Source organism: Tasmannia lanceolata, unplaced genomic scaffold, assembly GCF_043159265.1.
Source record: "Tasmannia lanceolata isolate RefF3 unplaced genomic scaffold, GAP_Taslan_0.1 ptg000005l, whole genome shotgun sequence".
Lineage (NCBI taxonomy): Eukaryota > Viridiplantae > Streptophyta > Magnoliopsida > Canellales > Winteraceae > Tasmannia > Tasmannia lanceolata.
In genome coordinates this window covers 501,501-518,505 of record NW_027518682.1, presented here as the reverse complement: position 1 = coordinate 518,505, position 17,005 = coordinate 501,501, and the positions used below count along the sequence as shown (strand labels likewise).

Here is a 17,005-nt window from a genome sequence, read left to right as displayed (position 1 = left end):
GGTAAATAAACTCGTGTGTTGTGAAAATAAAAGCGGGCGAGAGAAAAAAAAAACGGGCAACAGGGACTCTTCCTCGCTCGTTTTAGCGTGGATTTCTTCCTCCTCGAGAAAAAAAAAACTCGTGCGTCTTCTTCCTCTACCAGTGTGGGTTTCTTCCTCAAAATATAAGGTATGGGTTTCTTTTCTTTTTTTAATTAATATGAGTTAGGGTTGTTGGGGGTTTTTTGCATGGAAGAAGAAGATAATGGTGGGTTTAGAAATGAGTTTCTTGGCTGGAAGAAGAAGATAATGGTTGGGGTTTAGAAATGGGCTTCTTGGCTGGAAGAAGAAGATAATGGTTAGGGTTTAGAAATGGGTTTCATGGCTGGAAGAACAAGATCATGGGTCTATTCCACCGAAACCCTAGCTCATCTCCCCCCTATTTTTTCTTCTGTTCTCTTAGTCAGCTCCCCCTCTCTACTCCACCGAAACCCTAGCTCATCAAACCCTCTATTTCTTCTTGTTTTCTCTTGGTCAGCTCTCCCTCTCTACTCCACCGAAACCCTAGCTCATCAAACCCTCTATTTCTTCTTGGTTTCTATTGGTCAGCTCCCCCACTCTACTCCACCGAACCCTAGCTCATCAAACCCTCTGTTTCTTCTTGGTTTCTCTTGGTTCAGACCCCCTTCTGTTGCAGAAATGAGTAATAAATCCCCCCTAAAATCAAATCTGATTCAGAAATTCAGAAATTTGAGTTTTGGAGATTTGAATAAGAATCTTTAGCAATTTTTCATAAATCATGTGTTCGAATTCGGAGCGTGAAGTCGATTTTGATGGATTCCTCTCGTCGATACGAATCCATCGGATCCGACGTCGCACAAATTGAACCCCAAACGAAGGAGTTATGGCCGTTTTAGTGACAAAAACAGTGAAAAATCGCGTTTCGGAGAAATCTGGGTCCGCGCATGGAGCGGACGTTCGGAAAAATGGCGGACGTCCGTGAGTACCAAGTTTGGCAACAGATGGATCCGAGGACGTCCGGAATTCTAGGACGTCCGAAATCTCGGATGGCCGGAATTCCCGGACGTCCGGCGCGACAATTTTTTTAAAACTTCGAAAATTCATAACTTATTCATTTCTTGTCCGTTTTCGACGCTCTTGTACTCTACGGATATGCCGAAAACGTTATCTTTCTGTTAAAAATGGTTTCAATAAGTTTTGAAAACTTTACAATAATGATATCACCAAAATGCTAAAAACAGCCATAGAATGGGTTACCTTTTAGGGCCCTTATTTGTTACTTATGCCTTGTTCAGATCAGGATATTAAATCGTAATCCGAATTAAGAAAGGAATCGAGCATTTTTGAGGTACGTAATAACGTACTACTTTGGGTATTATAAACTCTTCTCATTTGAATCAGTATTGACTTTGGAAACTTGTATTGATGCCTTTGAACCTCAGAATTTGCTTTAAGTCTAGCATGTCGTTTTGTTTCACCTACTACTACTTTAGAACCTTTGAAACAACTGTATGAATATTTGTCTGGACTTTAGACCTTTGGAACCATCGTTTTGAATTTTGAATCTTTAGAACTATTTGAATATTTAGAACTATCTAAACCTCTGAAATAATTGTTCTGAACTTTAAACCTTTGGAATAACTGTTCTGACCTCTGACCCTCTAAAATAACTGTTCTGAACTTTGAACATTTGGAATAACTGTTCTGACTTTTGAACCTTTGAAATAACTGTTCTGAACTCTGAACTTTTGGAATAACTGTTCTGAACCCTGATCTTTGAAATAACCGTTATGAATATCTGTTCTGAATTTTGAACCTTCGAAACTACTGTTTAGAACTTTAAATCATTGAAATACTGTTATGAACATCTGTTATAAACTCTGAACCTGTGAACTATCAGTTTGAACTTTGAATATTTTAAACCATTTGAATATGAACCTTGGACACTTTTGAACACTTTTGGAGGCTTGGATGATTTCTGGACCATGCCATATGGGGGTAAAACATTTGGCAACTCTGGACCCACCGTGGGGGTAGTACACTGGAACTTCTGGCCCATCAGTGGGATTAAACGCTGGCCCTGTTGACTTGTATCTAAACTTCAGAAACTGATTCCGAACATCGCGGACTGTCGGTGTATAAGCAATAACATGTCTTCTGGCCATGCCGATGATTCTTAAGTGTATTTGAACTCTGAACACCATATGACTTTGACCATAGCATTTGAATTCTGAAAACCTTTGACTTTGATCGGAACTTAGACATTGAATTGCTTACTGCACTTTAATTCAGAACCATATTTGACATGCACACATATTTACCTTGTGCCTATTATTCAGCTGTGAACTTAGTCTTCTGCTTTGACCATAATATCGGAACCATATTAAACCTTGGCATGCTTAGACTGTACTTAGAATAATATTTTATTATGTACTGAGCTTTTCAGCTGACTGTGGTTATAAAATATTTTCAGGTTTTGACCCTCGTGAGATTAACGAGGAGTAGGACACTTAGTTTTTGAATTTGAATTTTGACTCAGAGATTAACTTATTTGTTTTCAGTTCATTAGGAAGTGAGTACTTTGAATAAGATGTAAAGACAGTATTGTTTATTTTTACTTTGACCTTTGGGGGAGAGGTGAGATTTGATTTGACTCTGATGGGTCCGCATTAAATTAAACTTTGATATTTAGTTATGGAATGCCCGGTTAATTTTGTTATCAGCTTTGTAGCCTTATGCATTTGTGAGACTTGTCTTGCAGGTGTACGGCACTGCCACGTCCTACGCCCAGGGTGGGGTTTGGGGCGTGACACCACCTCATGAATGAAGACAACTTTTGTCTCCATTCACGAGGTGGCTGGTCTAACGTGTGACAATCCAGCCGCGAAATGCCTTTTTAGACGGACACTAGCAATTCCCATTTTACATCGTCCATACAATTCTTTAGAATAGGGAAAAATATCGGGAGTTTCTCATCTATGCAAATGATATTTGATACAGTACACGATCCAAGAAAAAAACCTCACCTTGGAATTAAAACCATGACTCAAAACCTCAAGAACCTGTAACATATAAAGATATCACCTTAACAAACAAAATCTCCCATGAAAATTCTCCTAATATTTCATCTCTACAACCGAAAAGATAATGCGGCAAACCCAGATTAAGTGGTCTGTAGTCTGCTAAGAGGAGGAAAACCAAAGCCAGCCAAGCATCCGATCAGCAAAGCTTAAAATCAGAGGGGACAACATGCGGGCAAGAGTGGGCAGAGTTGGGGAGGTGAGCATGCCGAGAATGAAGCAGTTGAAGCTCAACAAGGTGACAGCGTCAGAAGCTGGCCTCATCTCTATGGTGGAGAAGAAGTGGACTACACTCTTGAGAGACATGCCAACAACGGTAAGGAGTGCTACTACCAGTGGCGTGCCAGTGTCTTCGGCCTCCCAGATTATCATACCAACCAAGAGTGAAAAAATTGTGCTAAAAAGGCTCTGTGAAAGTGCGACACATCTTTGCCGGTCCAATGCCTCATCCACCATCAAATTTCTAGAGATGACTCTTGGGTAGAACGGATAAGGTTGAGCTTCTTTTGACCCAGGTTTTAAGAAAATTGGATTTTGAGGAATACCTGTGCTTTCATCCACCCACGAATCTCTGTGCATTAGGAAGTCCTCGAGGATCACCCCACTCCTATCGAAACCAGATTTCCATGGAGGAGCACTATAGTCACCTACAAGAGGAACCCCGTATCTGCTATCACAACTATTTCTTCCCCCCATGTTGTCTTGAGCTTTGAAATTCCAGAGGTTTTTTCCCTCAACTTCGCTCAGTCGAAAATTTTCATCTTTCAGATCCTGCAACTGTAAGACCATGCAAGGCTTTAGTACTATGAAGTTTTCATCGTGGATCTCAGATCCTGTAACAGCAAGACAATGCAAGGCTTTGGTACTATGAAATTGCATCTTTCAGATCCTGAAACTGGAAGATCATGCAAGGCTTTAGGCGATTCTAGGTTCCAAGCAATCACCAGAGAACAGAAAATGATAATTTTTTTTTGAATGGCAACAGAAAATGGAATTATGTCCAACCTCTAAAAATATCAAAACCAGACTACTAAGCAATTTAGCTCAGAAAACTGTCCAACTTCTGCATATTAAAGGTTGTCTAAAAGTCATTATTATGTCAGGAAACAATGCAAAAGGCGACCCCAGCCATATTGATAAGGCTAACTCTAGTTATGTGTAGTTTCATTTTAGAAACATCTTATGAGTTTTCTGTATCATAATAATAGACCTCAAAATATCGGAGACCCATATCAAACAATCCTCATTCATTACCTCGCTTTGGAGCACATGCACCTACGAAAATGATAATTAATCAGTTACAGCCACAAAGTCCATAGCAGAATGCAACTGCATCCCCGAACTAAATCCACCAGCAATGTGTAGAGAAGAAAACATTCACATGTGTTTGATATTTGAAGGAACATTGAATATTTGAAGAGATCTTTCGTGTACAAGAAAGATGTGCTCGTCGTCAGTCCCCTAAAGACCCTAGCAAACAATTTATATTATGCAAACAAACAACTTATATTATGATATTGAATAACTAATCATGACAATTTATGTCTAAATTAACGTACTCGGATGGAAAATGAATAGTTAGTCCATTTATCATTGTCTCTGATTTGTTTATAATTTTTTTTACATTTTTAATTTAAACATAAATCTAAATGAATCTTACGATTTACGATATGATTTACAATATGAAACGTTCGACTACTATTAAGATTTAAAAATTGATTCCTATTTTCAAAACAATGAATGTAAGCATACATTTTAAGTATTCATGGTTCTAAGACATGCAAATCCAATCCATTTGCATGAACAAAAGTCCGTCATTATAGATTTTCAACACATCTATGAATCAGTCAATAGGGCAAAACTTACTTTGTTATTGATATAAATATTAAAATTTACCTCATTTTCCAGGAGATCGATTTGGGAAATAGTGTTATCATGCTCCTCTTCAATCTCTGCTAACATTGTCTCCATGATCCTTGAGTCCTTAATAGCTATTTGCAACTGCTCTTCCAGTTCCTTATTTTCCCACACAAGACTCTCCAACTGAATTTGCATCTCATTCAAATGTTCTTCTAGCTGTAAATCACCAACATCCAACCATGATGAAGTAAGATATCAAGAGCAGATAAAAGGATAAGAATTGAGGCAAAAGTTTCACTAAAAGTCTTCATTATATCACGAATTGACTAAGTAGTAGTCCTATTGTTTCATGTATTGTTATTAAAAAAAGAACATAATATTTCTAGTATTAACAAATGAAACAGAACGCTTGGCCTGAAATATCAACATCACTTGACAACAAATTTGTATAAACCTACAAGCAAGAGAAAAGAAAGCTGAGAGAGAGAGAGAGAGAGAGAGAGAGAGGATATGAATATGAGTTGATAAAATCAATACAAACAGTTTGTTTTTATGATTACAAGCATTAGCTTATGTAAGAAACCTTGAAGTCCAATAGGTTTCATCTTATGACCATTTTACTTGTGAATTTCTCTTCTGTTTGTTGTTTCGTTGCATTGCGTTCGCCCAAATTTTCTTAAGTTTTCCATCTCAAAACACCCATAAGAGATATATTAAGATGTACTACAGAAAATATGACATGCTGAGCAATACTTGTGTACTAGATGGAGCATTCTAGCATGCTATTAATTCTCCAGCAGTCCAGCTAAGCAGCCAATTTTCAGTTTAAAGAAATATAACTAGCATTTATATCCTTATATCAGTGTGCGGTAAGTTAACTGAATGATTCAAAAGGACTTATTTGGAAGGATTAAACAGTTCAGTTAGAAATATCATCTCGCGCAAAAAGAGGAAGCTTGTAACACAAAGGAGAGTGGTGTAGGTATACAAGTTCTGGGAGATGAATCAAGCTCTCTTAGGGAAATAGTTGCAAATGAGGGTGATATTCTAGTAGTAAAAAAGTATGGGGCAAGTTGAGGGGGTTGGTGATGCAGGTGGCTACGGAAGCGTAGGAGCTGATGTTGGCCAAGGGGACCACAGAAGGCCAAAAAAATAGTGGGCAATTAGTGGGACCAGAATTTTTTATCCAATGTCTATTAGAATCAGTGCGCAGGAGGTTCAAGTTTTGGGAGCAATTGTGTATGGTGTTCTCCCTCTTGAAAGTGTCTCCTAGCATGGCTCTTCAGCCACCACCATGGTTCCAGCCCACAGCCTGGAACTAAGAGGGGATGAAGCATGTCATGGGAAGTGAACTGCTTAAGGTGCGGACGCATCCCCCTAGCTTGGACAGGAGTGCCCTCCATATGTGGTGTAATTGCATACTTTGAAGATGCAACGAGACGAGGTCACCTTTTTAATACCGAATGTGCCCCGTGATAGAAGGTAAACAAACAGAGCTTAGAGAAATCTTTGTGTCCTGGAAAAAAAGAAAGATGTCAGTTACAAGTTATGGGCAGGCATTTAAAAAGTAGATGGAAGGAGAAGAGAGTGTGCTAATCTTATATCCACAGTAAAATATGATAAGAGAAAGAAGGAACGGGAGAATACAGATAATTCTGATCTCTTATGAATTGAGGAGGTGGAGGAAAGTAATGTACAGTTCTAATGGAAATTATTACCTAGAATGTTAGAGGGATGGGGAATGATGAGAAAAGGGATATTATCAAAGAAACCATGAGGAGATACAAAATTGATATTGTTTATCTTCAAGAAACGAATATGGAATTCATTAATGCAGCCATTAGCAGATCTATGTGGGGAAAAAGGAGTGTTGAATGGGGTTACTTAAGTCCAAATGGTGCATATGGGACCATAGTGGTGACATGGGATTCTGCCAAAATCAAGGAGAAAGATCAGAAGAGGATGCAGTAACCTGGGTGGGCAGAGACTTCAATGTTATCAGGTTCTTCCATGAGAAGAAGGGGGTTGTAGAATAACCCAAGTATGACTGAATTTTCAGGATCTGTCGTGTTAAACTTACTTATCTATTTACCATTATGTGGATCAAAATTTACTCTGTATAATCATTAGATCGATCCAGTGATGATCAAAATTGATAGGTTTCTGGTTGATGAGGGATGGCTGTGAAATACCCAGAAATTATTCAGAGAGCAGTACCTAAGCCGACCTCTGATCATTGTCCACTCATGCTCGAGACTGACTCTAGGGTGTGGAACCTGTCCCATTTTGCTTTGAGCTATGGTGGCTCAAAGAACAAGGCATTGAAGATCATATTAAAAGATGGAGGCAGGAAGAAAGGCCATCAGGTTGGGAGGGGCAGAAATAAAGGGAAATTAAAAATAAAGGAAAACTTGAAAGAATGGGTTAAGTCTAGAAAGGCAAAGCTTGAGGCCAAGAAGGGAGAAGTGGTAGTCACTACTGAGCTACTAGCCTGCTAAATTGAGAGGAGCAGAATGAACAACTCACAGAAGAACTAGCAAAAGAAGTTACATCTTGTTATACCTCACGTTATTACATGGAAGGTGACTCAAGGAGGCATGAGGCTGGCTCATTATTTCAGCATTACCTATATAATATTACCAACTCGACACTTCCTATTAGTACCTTAATATCATACAACATGACTCCATTCAAAAAAAAAAAAAAATCCATTAAAAAAAATCATTCAGCATGTCTCATCCAAATGAAATGTAATTTAGGGCTTGGTTATATGTGAAATATCATTGGATTGTGGGTGCAATTAATGTGTAGATTTCAATCTAATTAGTACCTACACACAAATTGCACCAACAATCCAATTAGATTGCACGCCCAAACTAGCCATTAATCTTAGTCAATGCACCTGTTCAGAACAAAATGCCCAATGGAATTCACTGTCTTACTCTTGAAGACAAAAGCAAGTTAGGTTCTGTGAAACGACCAATTACTCCAAAAGCTTAAGCCATTGGGGAAGATGCTATTTAATCTTTTATACTTCAACAGGTTCAAACGTGAAAACTACAGTGTCACAGACTCTTTGATGAAAGCCGATAACATTGAAATATAATTTTGAAAGGATAAGCCAAGGATAAGATTTCTCGGCATCTCGTCTTACTCCTAGAAACAAAATCCAGTAGAATGGTAACACTTGCAGATACTAAAACGTGTAGAAGGGTATTTTCCAACAAGGTACACACTAACAATTTTGATGACATTCAGGACCTGCACACTTGAAAGTTATGGTGGTTGGTGAATACAAGTAGTTAACATTACAGGACTGTTTTATAGTGCGATTTACTAGTATAAAGTGAGAGACATTCCTGAATCATGGATGTGCCCAGGACTTACTGTGATGACACTTAACACGGCTAAAAGTAATGATATATCAAAACAAAAAATCTGGCAAGAATACACCAACATTTGAAAAAAAAGAGTCTCTATATATAATTACATGACAAGTACTTAAGTAGAAAAAAAACAGAACTAACCTGCCTCTCCCTTTCTAGGGCATTCAAAACCCGAAAAGGTAGAGATATAAGAGTCACTGTCCAAATCATTACCCTGCAGAATACATCTACATGGAAATTGATGATAGCCTTCGCCAGCAGCATCCATGTGAGAGTAACAAGGGCAACAGTTTTGGCACCGAACAGGCATAAAAACTTGAACAGAGAGAATGGATTTGCATCCAAGATATTTATGTTTGTCATTGACTCAAGAAACAACCCCATAAAGTTCACCATTACCTTACTCTATCAATCTCTTCTCTGTTCCCTGTGCACATAAAAGTTGCCAGTGATGCATCATGAAAATAAAAAAAATAAAGGCTTGATATAGAAGAAACGTCATTTCCATGTACCAGAAAAGTAAATGTCTGATGTGATGAACTGCTGCATCATGCATACGATCAATCTGAGAGTGATGGTCTTAGGTAACTCACTCATATATAATTAAGTAAAAGCAAAGTGGGGGAAAGATGAGTGTTATTGTAGAACTAGAAAGAAATTACACATAAGCTACATATTTGGATGTCATCTTATCCTGGGGTCTGCAAGTTATCATCTTGTCACTAAACAATAATGTATATTTTCTGTGAAGAATAAAACACTTGAAAGGGACAAATGTTCTGATTTGCCAATTGCATGTTAACTTAAAAATGAAAGTATAACCATGACTGAAAGATACCATTTAATAAAAAAAAACTATGACTGTAAGATACAAGTCACAATCAGAATGAAAAATATGAGACTTCGTTTTAGAGCATAACATTAAGCTCCAAAAGTGAACATCAACAGATGGCAACACAAGAACTCAGCACCACCACTTTAGCCTTTGTTTTTTCTTTTTTGAGGAAAGGCCCATGAGAAAGTGTAGTTTTCATAAGAAAGCAACGCCTCCCCAGATACCCTAAAACCAAAATGAAGAAGTGGTGCAGATAAGAAAGTCTGCAACCCTCCTCAAGAAACCCTAAGCCCTAAAAATGAAAAGGTACGGAAAGCCTGCAACAGTCAAAACCCATAACAGTGACAACTAAAAAACTTGCTTCCAAATCAACCCGAATAAAGAATCAAAGAGAATAGAAACCAAACAGCCCGTGGAGCAAAGATTTGGAAATATATAAAAATAATAAGAAGAAGAAAACGAGGGAGAATTACCGATAGGGCGGGGGATAACTATTGAGAGATCGGAAGAGGAGGAGGAGGAGGAGAGAGAGAGATGTGATGGGGAAGTGGAGAGAGAGAGAGAGATCTGAAAATGTGATTTCGACACGTAGGCTGTGGATAGGGCATGGCGAGTACACGTGTTGTGACTGTGAGAGAGAGACAGAAGGAAATGGAAGATTGATGTCACTCACTCATGCCATATTCCATCAACTATATACATTACGTTACATGCAGAGTGAAAGATTCCATACCATGGCAACACTTTTAGTAGACAATTTCTGTTCTGGAAATCTCATATATTTTTGGCTTTTCAAGCAAGAACACGTGACAACGCTCTCCTGCTCTCTACTTTGGCTTGTTTCCCAGTCATCTTTAACATTTTTCGTTACTAACTCTGCCTGTTTCTCATCAGTATAAACAACATCCATCGCCCTTCTGCAACCTCTAATTATATACATAATCGAACCACCCTAGTCCAAACTCTACCAGGCTCAATCAACATGGCCAGTACACATGTGTAGCTCGCCCAAATCAACTATGAGCTAGTCAACTCTAGAGAGGGACCTTGATCGTCCACCACCAACAGCAACTTTCATCTCCTTACGATAAACTGCACCTTTAAAACCAATATTCATTGTGCATCACTCCATTTCCAATCAACCATCGACGTACTACGAGCACCTTCTATCACTAGATTCCCCACTAGACAATATAGACCGTCACGCTTCTCCCCTTTCATTAGGACCAAGTAGCTACATGTCACTTTCATAGCTTAAAAAGACTAAAATATCCTTTCTTCTTCCTATTGTTTATCTATTTTTAGGATCTATTTCGGTAGGATTTGGTTTCCTAGTAATTTTTCTTCAGCTGGTAGGAGTTTTTATTAAGTTTAGTAGCATTTAGAATTTGTTTTTATCTAAAACTTATGGAGTTTAACATTGCTAGGTCTCTGCTCCTTATTTATATAAGAGTGTAAACCGTATGAGATTTTATTCATTCATCACACAATGGCAAAACCTCTCTCTCTCTCTCTCTCTCTTCTTTTTCTTCCCTAGTGGATTCTAGGTTGTATTTTCACATTGTAGGCTTCAGTTATTGTCTTTTGATCTGACGCACCGTGTCACATTTTTCTAAAATTGGGCAGCAAGAAGAATAATAAAAAAGGTATTTCAGCCTTTTTTTTTACCCTCAAAATTTGGTGTGCTGGTATTTTCTTTAAAGCTTGGCAAACTTTGATAGTTTGTTCATTAACTAGGGTTGAAACTTGGGTCGACCTGCATCAACCCAACCCAAAAATAATCTAGGTTAGGTTTATAAATCATAGGTCTTGTGTTGGGTCGTGTTTTAGGTTGAAAAACCCGACCTAATCTTGGGTAGGGTCGGGGTTGAAGAAAAAAACCCCGACTCACTCATATAGGTATGCGATGACTTTCTTAAATATCCCTTGAATAAACTGACAAATTAATTTTCAATATAATTGTTTTCATGGAGGTGATCAAGTTTGTGATGTGAAAAAATAGTTTCCTTCTTAAATTTACACACTTGATGACATAAATTTAGAGATATTTAGTGTGAAATTTTTTTATTTTCTACGATCTTTAAAATTAGTCACTATACTACACTAAAAACTAAAAAACCGACCCGACCTGAGACATTGTCTCAGGTAGGTCGGGTCTCTGGTTTTCCCATAAGAAATTAGACCCAAACCGACCTGAGATAATTTCTCAAGTAGGGTAGGGTTTTGGAAAGACCCGACCCGCCAGACCCAAGTTGCAACCCTACTATTAACCATCTATTAAAGAGACACTTTGTATCAGTTTCAATGGTTTATTGTAATATGATGGCTGCTCCTATTAGTGGAAACCTTACACTGGCTTTGCATTGCAATGATGATGCTCTTGACATAACTCATTTGCTGCGTATACCAGCATCTCCTTTAATATGCTAATAAAAATGTGCAAGGAAAAAAAAAATACAGAGAAAAAAAAATTACTTGTCATTGTCAATTTTGATTTTTTTTTTCTCATCTTTAAACCAGTTAGTAAGCTCTCCACTTTCAAATTTAAATGAATATAGAACAAGGAGGATCATAAGAATCCTTTTAGATAACTGGGAAACTTTTGTCCGAATCCATCAGCCTGACTTGGAGCTGCAATCTGGGTCTATGCCGGTTCCATTGGAAGGAAAGAAAGCAAGATCGCAAGACAAATGAGTCCAAAATTTGACAGAGCCAAGAACTCCCACCTTCCATCTGGTCCTCGCATTGCCTTTCAAGTGAAACGATATTTTATCCTGCTTCAACGAATTATCAATAGCCTCCATGGCGTCGTCATTGAGGGGAATCATTGAAGAGGGGATGCGATAAGCAAGGGTCTGTGTGCTGTTCTTGGGGACATCAAAGGGTTCAGCCCTCAATTCAGCTATTGGAAGGCCATGGAACTGGAGGATGAAGCTGAGGTCATAGAAGCTTGCGTACGCCTTGATATTGTCGTTTTCCGCATTCACATTGATGCTCATCTCAGTATCCATTTGTCCATACTGGTTATAAACAAGCTTGTCCAGATGGGCATATGTGATGCTGATGTAGGGGATCCTGGGCTGGATGATCATATACCCCACAAATACTACAAGACCCGTTATTATTACCAGCACGGCGAAGATGGCACATATAATTGCAGCCACCCAGACCAAGAGATTGGTCCGTCGTTGCTGTAGCCTCTGCAGCTTTGGCATTGAGGGTTAGTAATGCTTGATATCCTGCAAAAGATAACATTCAGAGGAATCGCGCGGGGTTTCTTGATTTTATTTTGCAACGAGATATTAGAGGTAATCTTGGGCTGGTAAGGGATGAAAGGAAAGATGTATCTGGGATGCTGGAGGGGTAGGCAAGGTTTCGTATCTTCCTTGCCTGGAATGAAAGTATTTGTCTATGAAACAAGTATTTGTCTAAGAATCTGAGTCACTTTTCCGTTTGGTAAAGCAAATACCAAACTTGCGCTGCCATAAGAGCTATTTCCTTCCAGGATACTAAGTTTCCTCCTTACAATCCCTAATAAGCCTTTTTTAATATATAAAAGTATTCCCATTCTCGCAGCATCATTAGCCAACTGTTCCCTTTCCCGTTCTGAGTAATTGGACAGGACTCAGGGAAGTTCCTCTCTATTCACTCAACGTTCCGGCTGGCTGACATCAACAATAACCCACTTGTTAGTCTTGCTGGCCAGTTCGTGATTTCCAACTTGGATGCCAGTCTAGATCATCGGCGAGGTTTGTTTCCATGATTGATGCAAATTTTCAACTTGGTCATTGCTGGCTTCACTTAGTTTCAGGCCTCCCCCTTTCAAATCTTGAAATTGCCATTTTCACCCGGCTTTGGCGTGAGTGATGATGAATCTGGTTCTCCTAAAAAGAATCACTTTTTCTTTTCTGACTCAAAAGTGAATTGTCCAAATACTCTCTCCTTTAGGCTTTGTCTCATTGCCTATCTAATCGTTGGTTTTAACTGCAAGTGCACTCAGACGTAAATCTTTCTTTATTGTGCACAACAGCTTTTTCACTTATGGATTGTGCAAAAGCAAAAGTGAAACTACAAACAGGTCAAGTAGGACTGCAGCAAATCAAGATTTGAATCCCGCTCCCAATTTGCTTATTGTTAAGAAGAGCCATTCTGATTATTATGGGAGGAAAGAGATGTGAAAATGTGATGCAATAAACCATGAGAGCTTTACTAGAAACATAGAAATTAAATAGAAGTTAATTGGAATCTGAATGCCAGTCCAGATCAGGATCATACTTTCCATGCGTCCAATAAGCTTAAGTTATTATTTGTTGAGCCCCAATGTAGATTGGCCATGGCCCAAAAATCTTCTTCAAAGGATGATTGTAGTACAAATCGGAGGGTAAGATGAATATTGGGGGACAGCAAATCTATGTTAGAGCCCAGCCATTGAATGATTTAGACCACCCAGTCTTGTGGGCCGCAGAGCATTTTTTTACTGCACAAACAAGCCCGGCCGTCAACCATATAAAAACTCAAGTTTCTCAAGTGCAATGTTAGACTGTTAAACCTTTGATAGTGTTTAAAAAAATACAAACAACAAAACGTTTTGCTTCGGTAGTATAGATGACAATTTTCCAAAAGGAGGAGAAGTGAGTAGGTTTAGGGAAATTAGTTTCTCTATTAGTCGTGCCAACAGTTTAAATAGCTTCATCCGAATTGGTCAAGCTTTATGCCTCAATTTGCTATATATGTGAGCAAGGCCATTTTTTATAAGAATCAGAGAAGGATCAGTCATCAACAGTCCAGATCACCATATATGTGTGCCACTGTACAGTTTGTAGATTAGTAGCATATCTACGCAAACCTCAAACGAAGGCAAAATAGAATTCTAAGTTAGTTTGCACGCAAACCTTCACACAAAAAATGATTTTACCTTCCTGTATATGCAAAGCAGCTATCAGTGCCTGTACCCTACGGGCTTTCCAAGAGGAAATGAACATATTATTAATAGGCCATTGAATAAATTATTACATCTACGGATAGAAACCAACTTGGAATGGTTTCCTTATACAAAACAGATTGAGGAGTCAGATGCAGCTCAACTTCATCATATTGCTGATTTGTTTCTAAAGAACAATTCAGATCACAAAAAGTAGTTGCGGATTACAATAAGCCATGTACCTTCTCAACAGGTTTATTCAAGATGTCATAATGGAACTGAATATGAAAGAAGCAAGTCAACAGAGAGATCAACAAGACCGAACAATTACATGCAAGTAGTTCAACTCATAAATAGTAAATAATAATAATGAGCAATACATTAATAAGAAATGTGAAAAACATGCCAATGTTTAGTGCCATCCACACACAACTCGAATATGCGAATGGTGAGAAGGGCGTGTATGCACATGATTGGTGAATTGCATTTACCGCCAATGTGGGAGCCAGTGAGTTGCATAGGTGGCACACATCTGAGTTGACAAACCGCATTCATGGACTTCAAAGTCCATGAATATCCTGACTCATTTCTACGAAAACAGCAGTCCAATGTACTAATGCCCATCAGGGCACATATTGCTTGGGTTCTGGACTTATAAACCAACCATTTCCCTAAAAAGATGGCCACGTAATAGATAACAATTGGATGATCAGAAATACCAGAAGTTAAACATAAGACGATCACCAGGATAAATCAGTCACTTCTCTTAAAGATACAATAAGGAGAACACAAGGACATGTCAAAATTGCAAGGTTTCCTACTATTTCTCACAAGAACAATTTCATGGAATAGTTGCAAAGTAAACATTCATCAATCACAGCGGTGCTAGAATTGATTGTGAATAGGGTTGTAACTGTTGAGTATATAGTATAACCTTAATTATGTTCTAATATAAGCCCAATAAGATAATGGACCGGTGCAGTGGGCTTACATAGGCTAGAGTCCATTAACCCGTCAATAAGCCTAGTGTGAATCTCTCAATTTTTGGCAATTGCTTTCCCAACAAGCAACAAAACGAATTCATTTTTTTTACTGTCCTCGTGGGTAACCAATCTCACGGAATTTTTTTTGTTTTTGGGTAACCCATCTCGTGTGTACCTCCTCCAAAAACAAGTCTTCTGTTGACGTTTTTTTAAGAGGGAAGGGTTCCATGGTGGAGTCTGCAACATAAAGAAATACACGGTTCAAAAATCCAACTCCTTATTCCTTAAGCAGTCAGAGACGTTTGTCTGTCTCTCAAGCTCGTGTGCTTTCCCTTCTGCAAACCTGTCACCGTTTGGGGTTAAATATGTGGCGGTCGAAATTGCGATGTACAGAAGTATAGAGGAGAAAAGGGGTCCCCGATAGCATTTCCTCTGCCATCGCCGACCACTGCCGCCCGTCAACCACCGGCCACCACCTCTCCCACCACCATCTCTCGATATTTTTGGGTTTTTGGGCAGCAAACAAGAGGAAAAATTCGAGGAGGAGTAGAGGGAGAGACAAGTTTATGCAGAGAGAGAAGAAAGATGAAGATCCACGAGTTTGGATCCAGTAATCAATCTTAGATGCTCCTTGAAGAACTGATTGAGGCGACGAGGAGTTGGATCAACGCCACCACACTTCGCCGTCAATCTTTGCTCGATTTAGGTCCAAACCACTCAAGAATCATGACCTAAAATTCGGGCGGGGTTTAGAAAATCTAGGGTTTTCCTCATTCTCGCCTTCAAACCCCATTCGTCTCGTCAGGTTTGGGCGGTTTTAATCTGTTTACACTGATTATGGGATTGATTCTTGGGTTTCTTATGTTTCCCAAAACAGAGCTGCGGAGGTGAAACGGTGAGAAAATCTAGGGTTTCATTGTTTTCCTCATTCTCGCCTCCAAACCCCACTCGTCCGGTCAGGTTTGGGCGCTTCCCTCCGACGGCTTCCCTTCTTTGCCGACGGCTTGCCTCCGACCAGATTGAATCAAATCCACGACATTCAAAACTCAGATTTTTTCTTTTGGGCAGATTCTCTCTTACTCCTGGGCTATCTTGCTGTGGAGGAAAAAAGGGGGTATGTAGGCAAGAATTGCTACCAGTAAAATTTCTTATCGAGATTTTGAGAATTTGAGAGGGAAGAAGGTTAAGCAGTAGAATCGCAGGGAGAAGAGAATGGTGGTTCCTTGGGCGAAGCAGAAGAATCGCAGGGAGAAGAGAATAGATAGAATAGGAAAGAAGAGAGTGGATCAGCTGAGGGGAGACTGGAAGTGCTGCAAGTGTGGGTTCCACAATTTCAAGAGAAGGGTTGAATGTTGGCAATGCGGGAAGATCTGGTCGTCGTATGACTGCAATGTCGATACGAGTCCGACAAAACCAAAGACCAATGCATTGAATGCATCAAGTAGTGGGAGCATGGAAGGGATTGATAAGCCTGAGTCTGGCAGTAGGAAAACTCCTTTGAATATTGTCTTTGGCGAGCCGGACAAAGGAGCGGTTCTTCCATTGGTCTCTTTGAAAGGAACAGAACGTAGTTTGTGGGGCAAAATCGGGGAAGGATGGTCTGGCAATGTTCAGGCTTTGGAAGCTTGGTTGTTTGAAAGGAAAGTTGCAGAAGGGGCTGTTAAAGTTTACAAAATAGATGAAAGGGAAGTTATGATAGTTTTAAAGGCAGAATCTGCTCTTGAGAAATCGAAGATAGCCTGGTTTGCTGCTAGAAATTCGCCATTTGTTGAATTGAGCTCTTGGTCGAAGAAGTTTGAGAATCTGACAAGGGTGGAGTGGTGGTTCATTTCTGGAATTCCACCTCAAGCTTGGTGTGTGGAGAATTTCAGAAACATCGGGAAGAGGATTGGTAGGGTAATTGAGATGGATGATTCCTGCAAAGCTGCTAGAGGATATCA

General features: G+C 39.2%; 2 protein-coding genes across 4 annotated transcripts; both read right to left on the bottom strand.

Annotated features, from left to right (window-relative positions):
* Positions 1-3,012: 3,012 nt before the first annotated feature.
* On the bottom strand, positions 3,013-10,220 carry LOC143876437 (uncharacterized). Of its 3 annotated transcripts, XM_077378129.1 has the most exons (5): positions 9,895-10,219; positions 9,635-9,789; positions 8,468-8,753; positions 4,977-5,156; positions 3,013-3,857 (listed from the first exon to the last, which is right to left on the bottom strand). In XM_077378129.1, exons 3-5 carry the CDS (start codon positions 8,720-8,722, stop codon positions 3,183-3,185), a joined length of 1,110 nt encoding a protein of 369 aa, XP_077234244.1. In that variant the 5' UTR covers positions 8,723-8,753; positions 9,635-9,789; positions 9,895-10,219; the 3' UTR covers positions 3,013-3,182. The 3 variants fall into 3 exon arrangements, with proteins under 3 accessions (XP_077234244.1, XP_077234246.1, XP_077234245.1); XM_077378131.1 differs by lacking the exon at positions 9,635-9,789 and having other exon boundaries at positions 9,895-10,220; XM_077378130.1 differs by lacking the exons at positions 9,635-9,789; positions 9,895-10,219 and adding an exon at positions 8,839-9,561.
* A 1,290-nt stretch (positions 10,221-11,510) lies between these two features.
* Positions 11,511-12,983, bottom strand: LOC143876436 (late embryogenesis abundant protein). The gene has a single exon (XM_077378128.1). The coding sequence runs from the start codon at positions 12,374-12,376 to the stop codon at positions 11,777-11,779; it is 600 nt and encodes a 199-aa protein (XP_077234243.1). The 5' UTR covers positions 12,377-12,983; the 3' UTR covers positions 11,511-11,776.
* Between the last annotated feature and the right edge of the window lie 4,022 nt (positions 12,984-17,005).

What these genes read in the sequence shown, in the direction of transcription:
- LOC143876437 (XM_077378131.1), bottom strand. Translation starts at nt 8,722, where the DNA reads ATGGTGAACTTTATGGGGTTGTTTCTTGAGTCAATGACAAACATAAAT. An exon ending in CCCTAGAAAGGGAGAGGCAG is followed by an intron (nt 5,157 to 8,467) that starts GTTAGTTCTGTT and finishes GGTGATTTACAG; the next exon opens with CTAGAAGAACATTTGAATGA. An exon ending in TCGATCTCCTGGAAAATGAG is followed by an intron (nt 3,858 to 4,976) that starts GTAAATTTTAAT and finishes ATGGTCTTACAG; the next exon opens with TTGCAGGATCTGAAAGATGA.
- LOC143876436 (XM_077378128.1), bottom strand. Translation starts at nt 12,376, where the DNA reads ATGCCAAAGCTGCAGAGGCTACAGCAACGACGGACCAATCTCTTGGTC.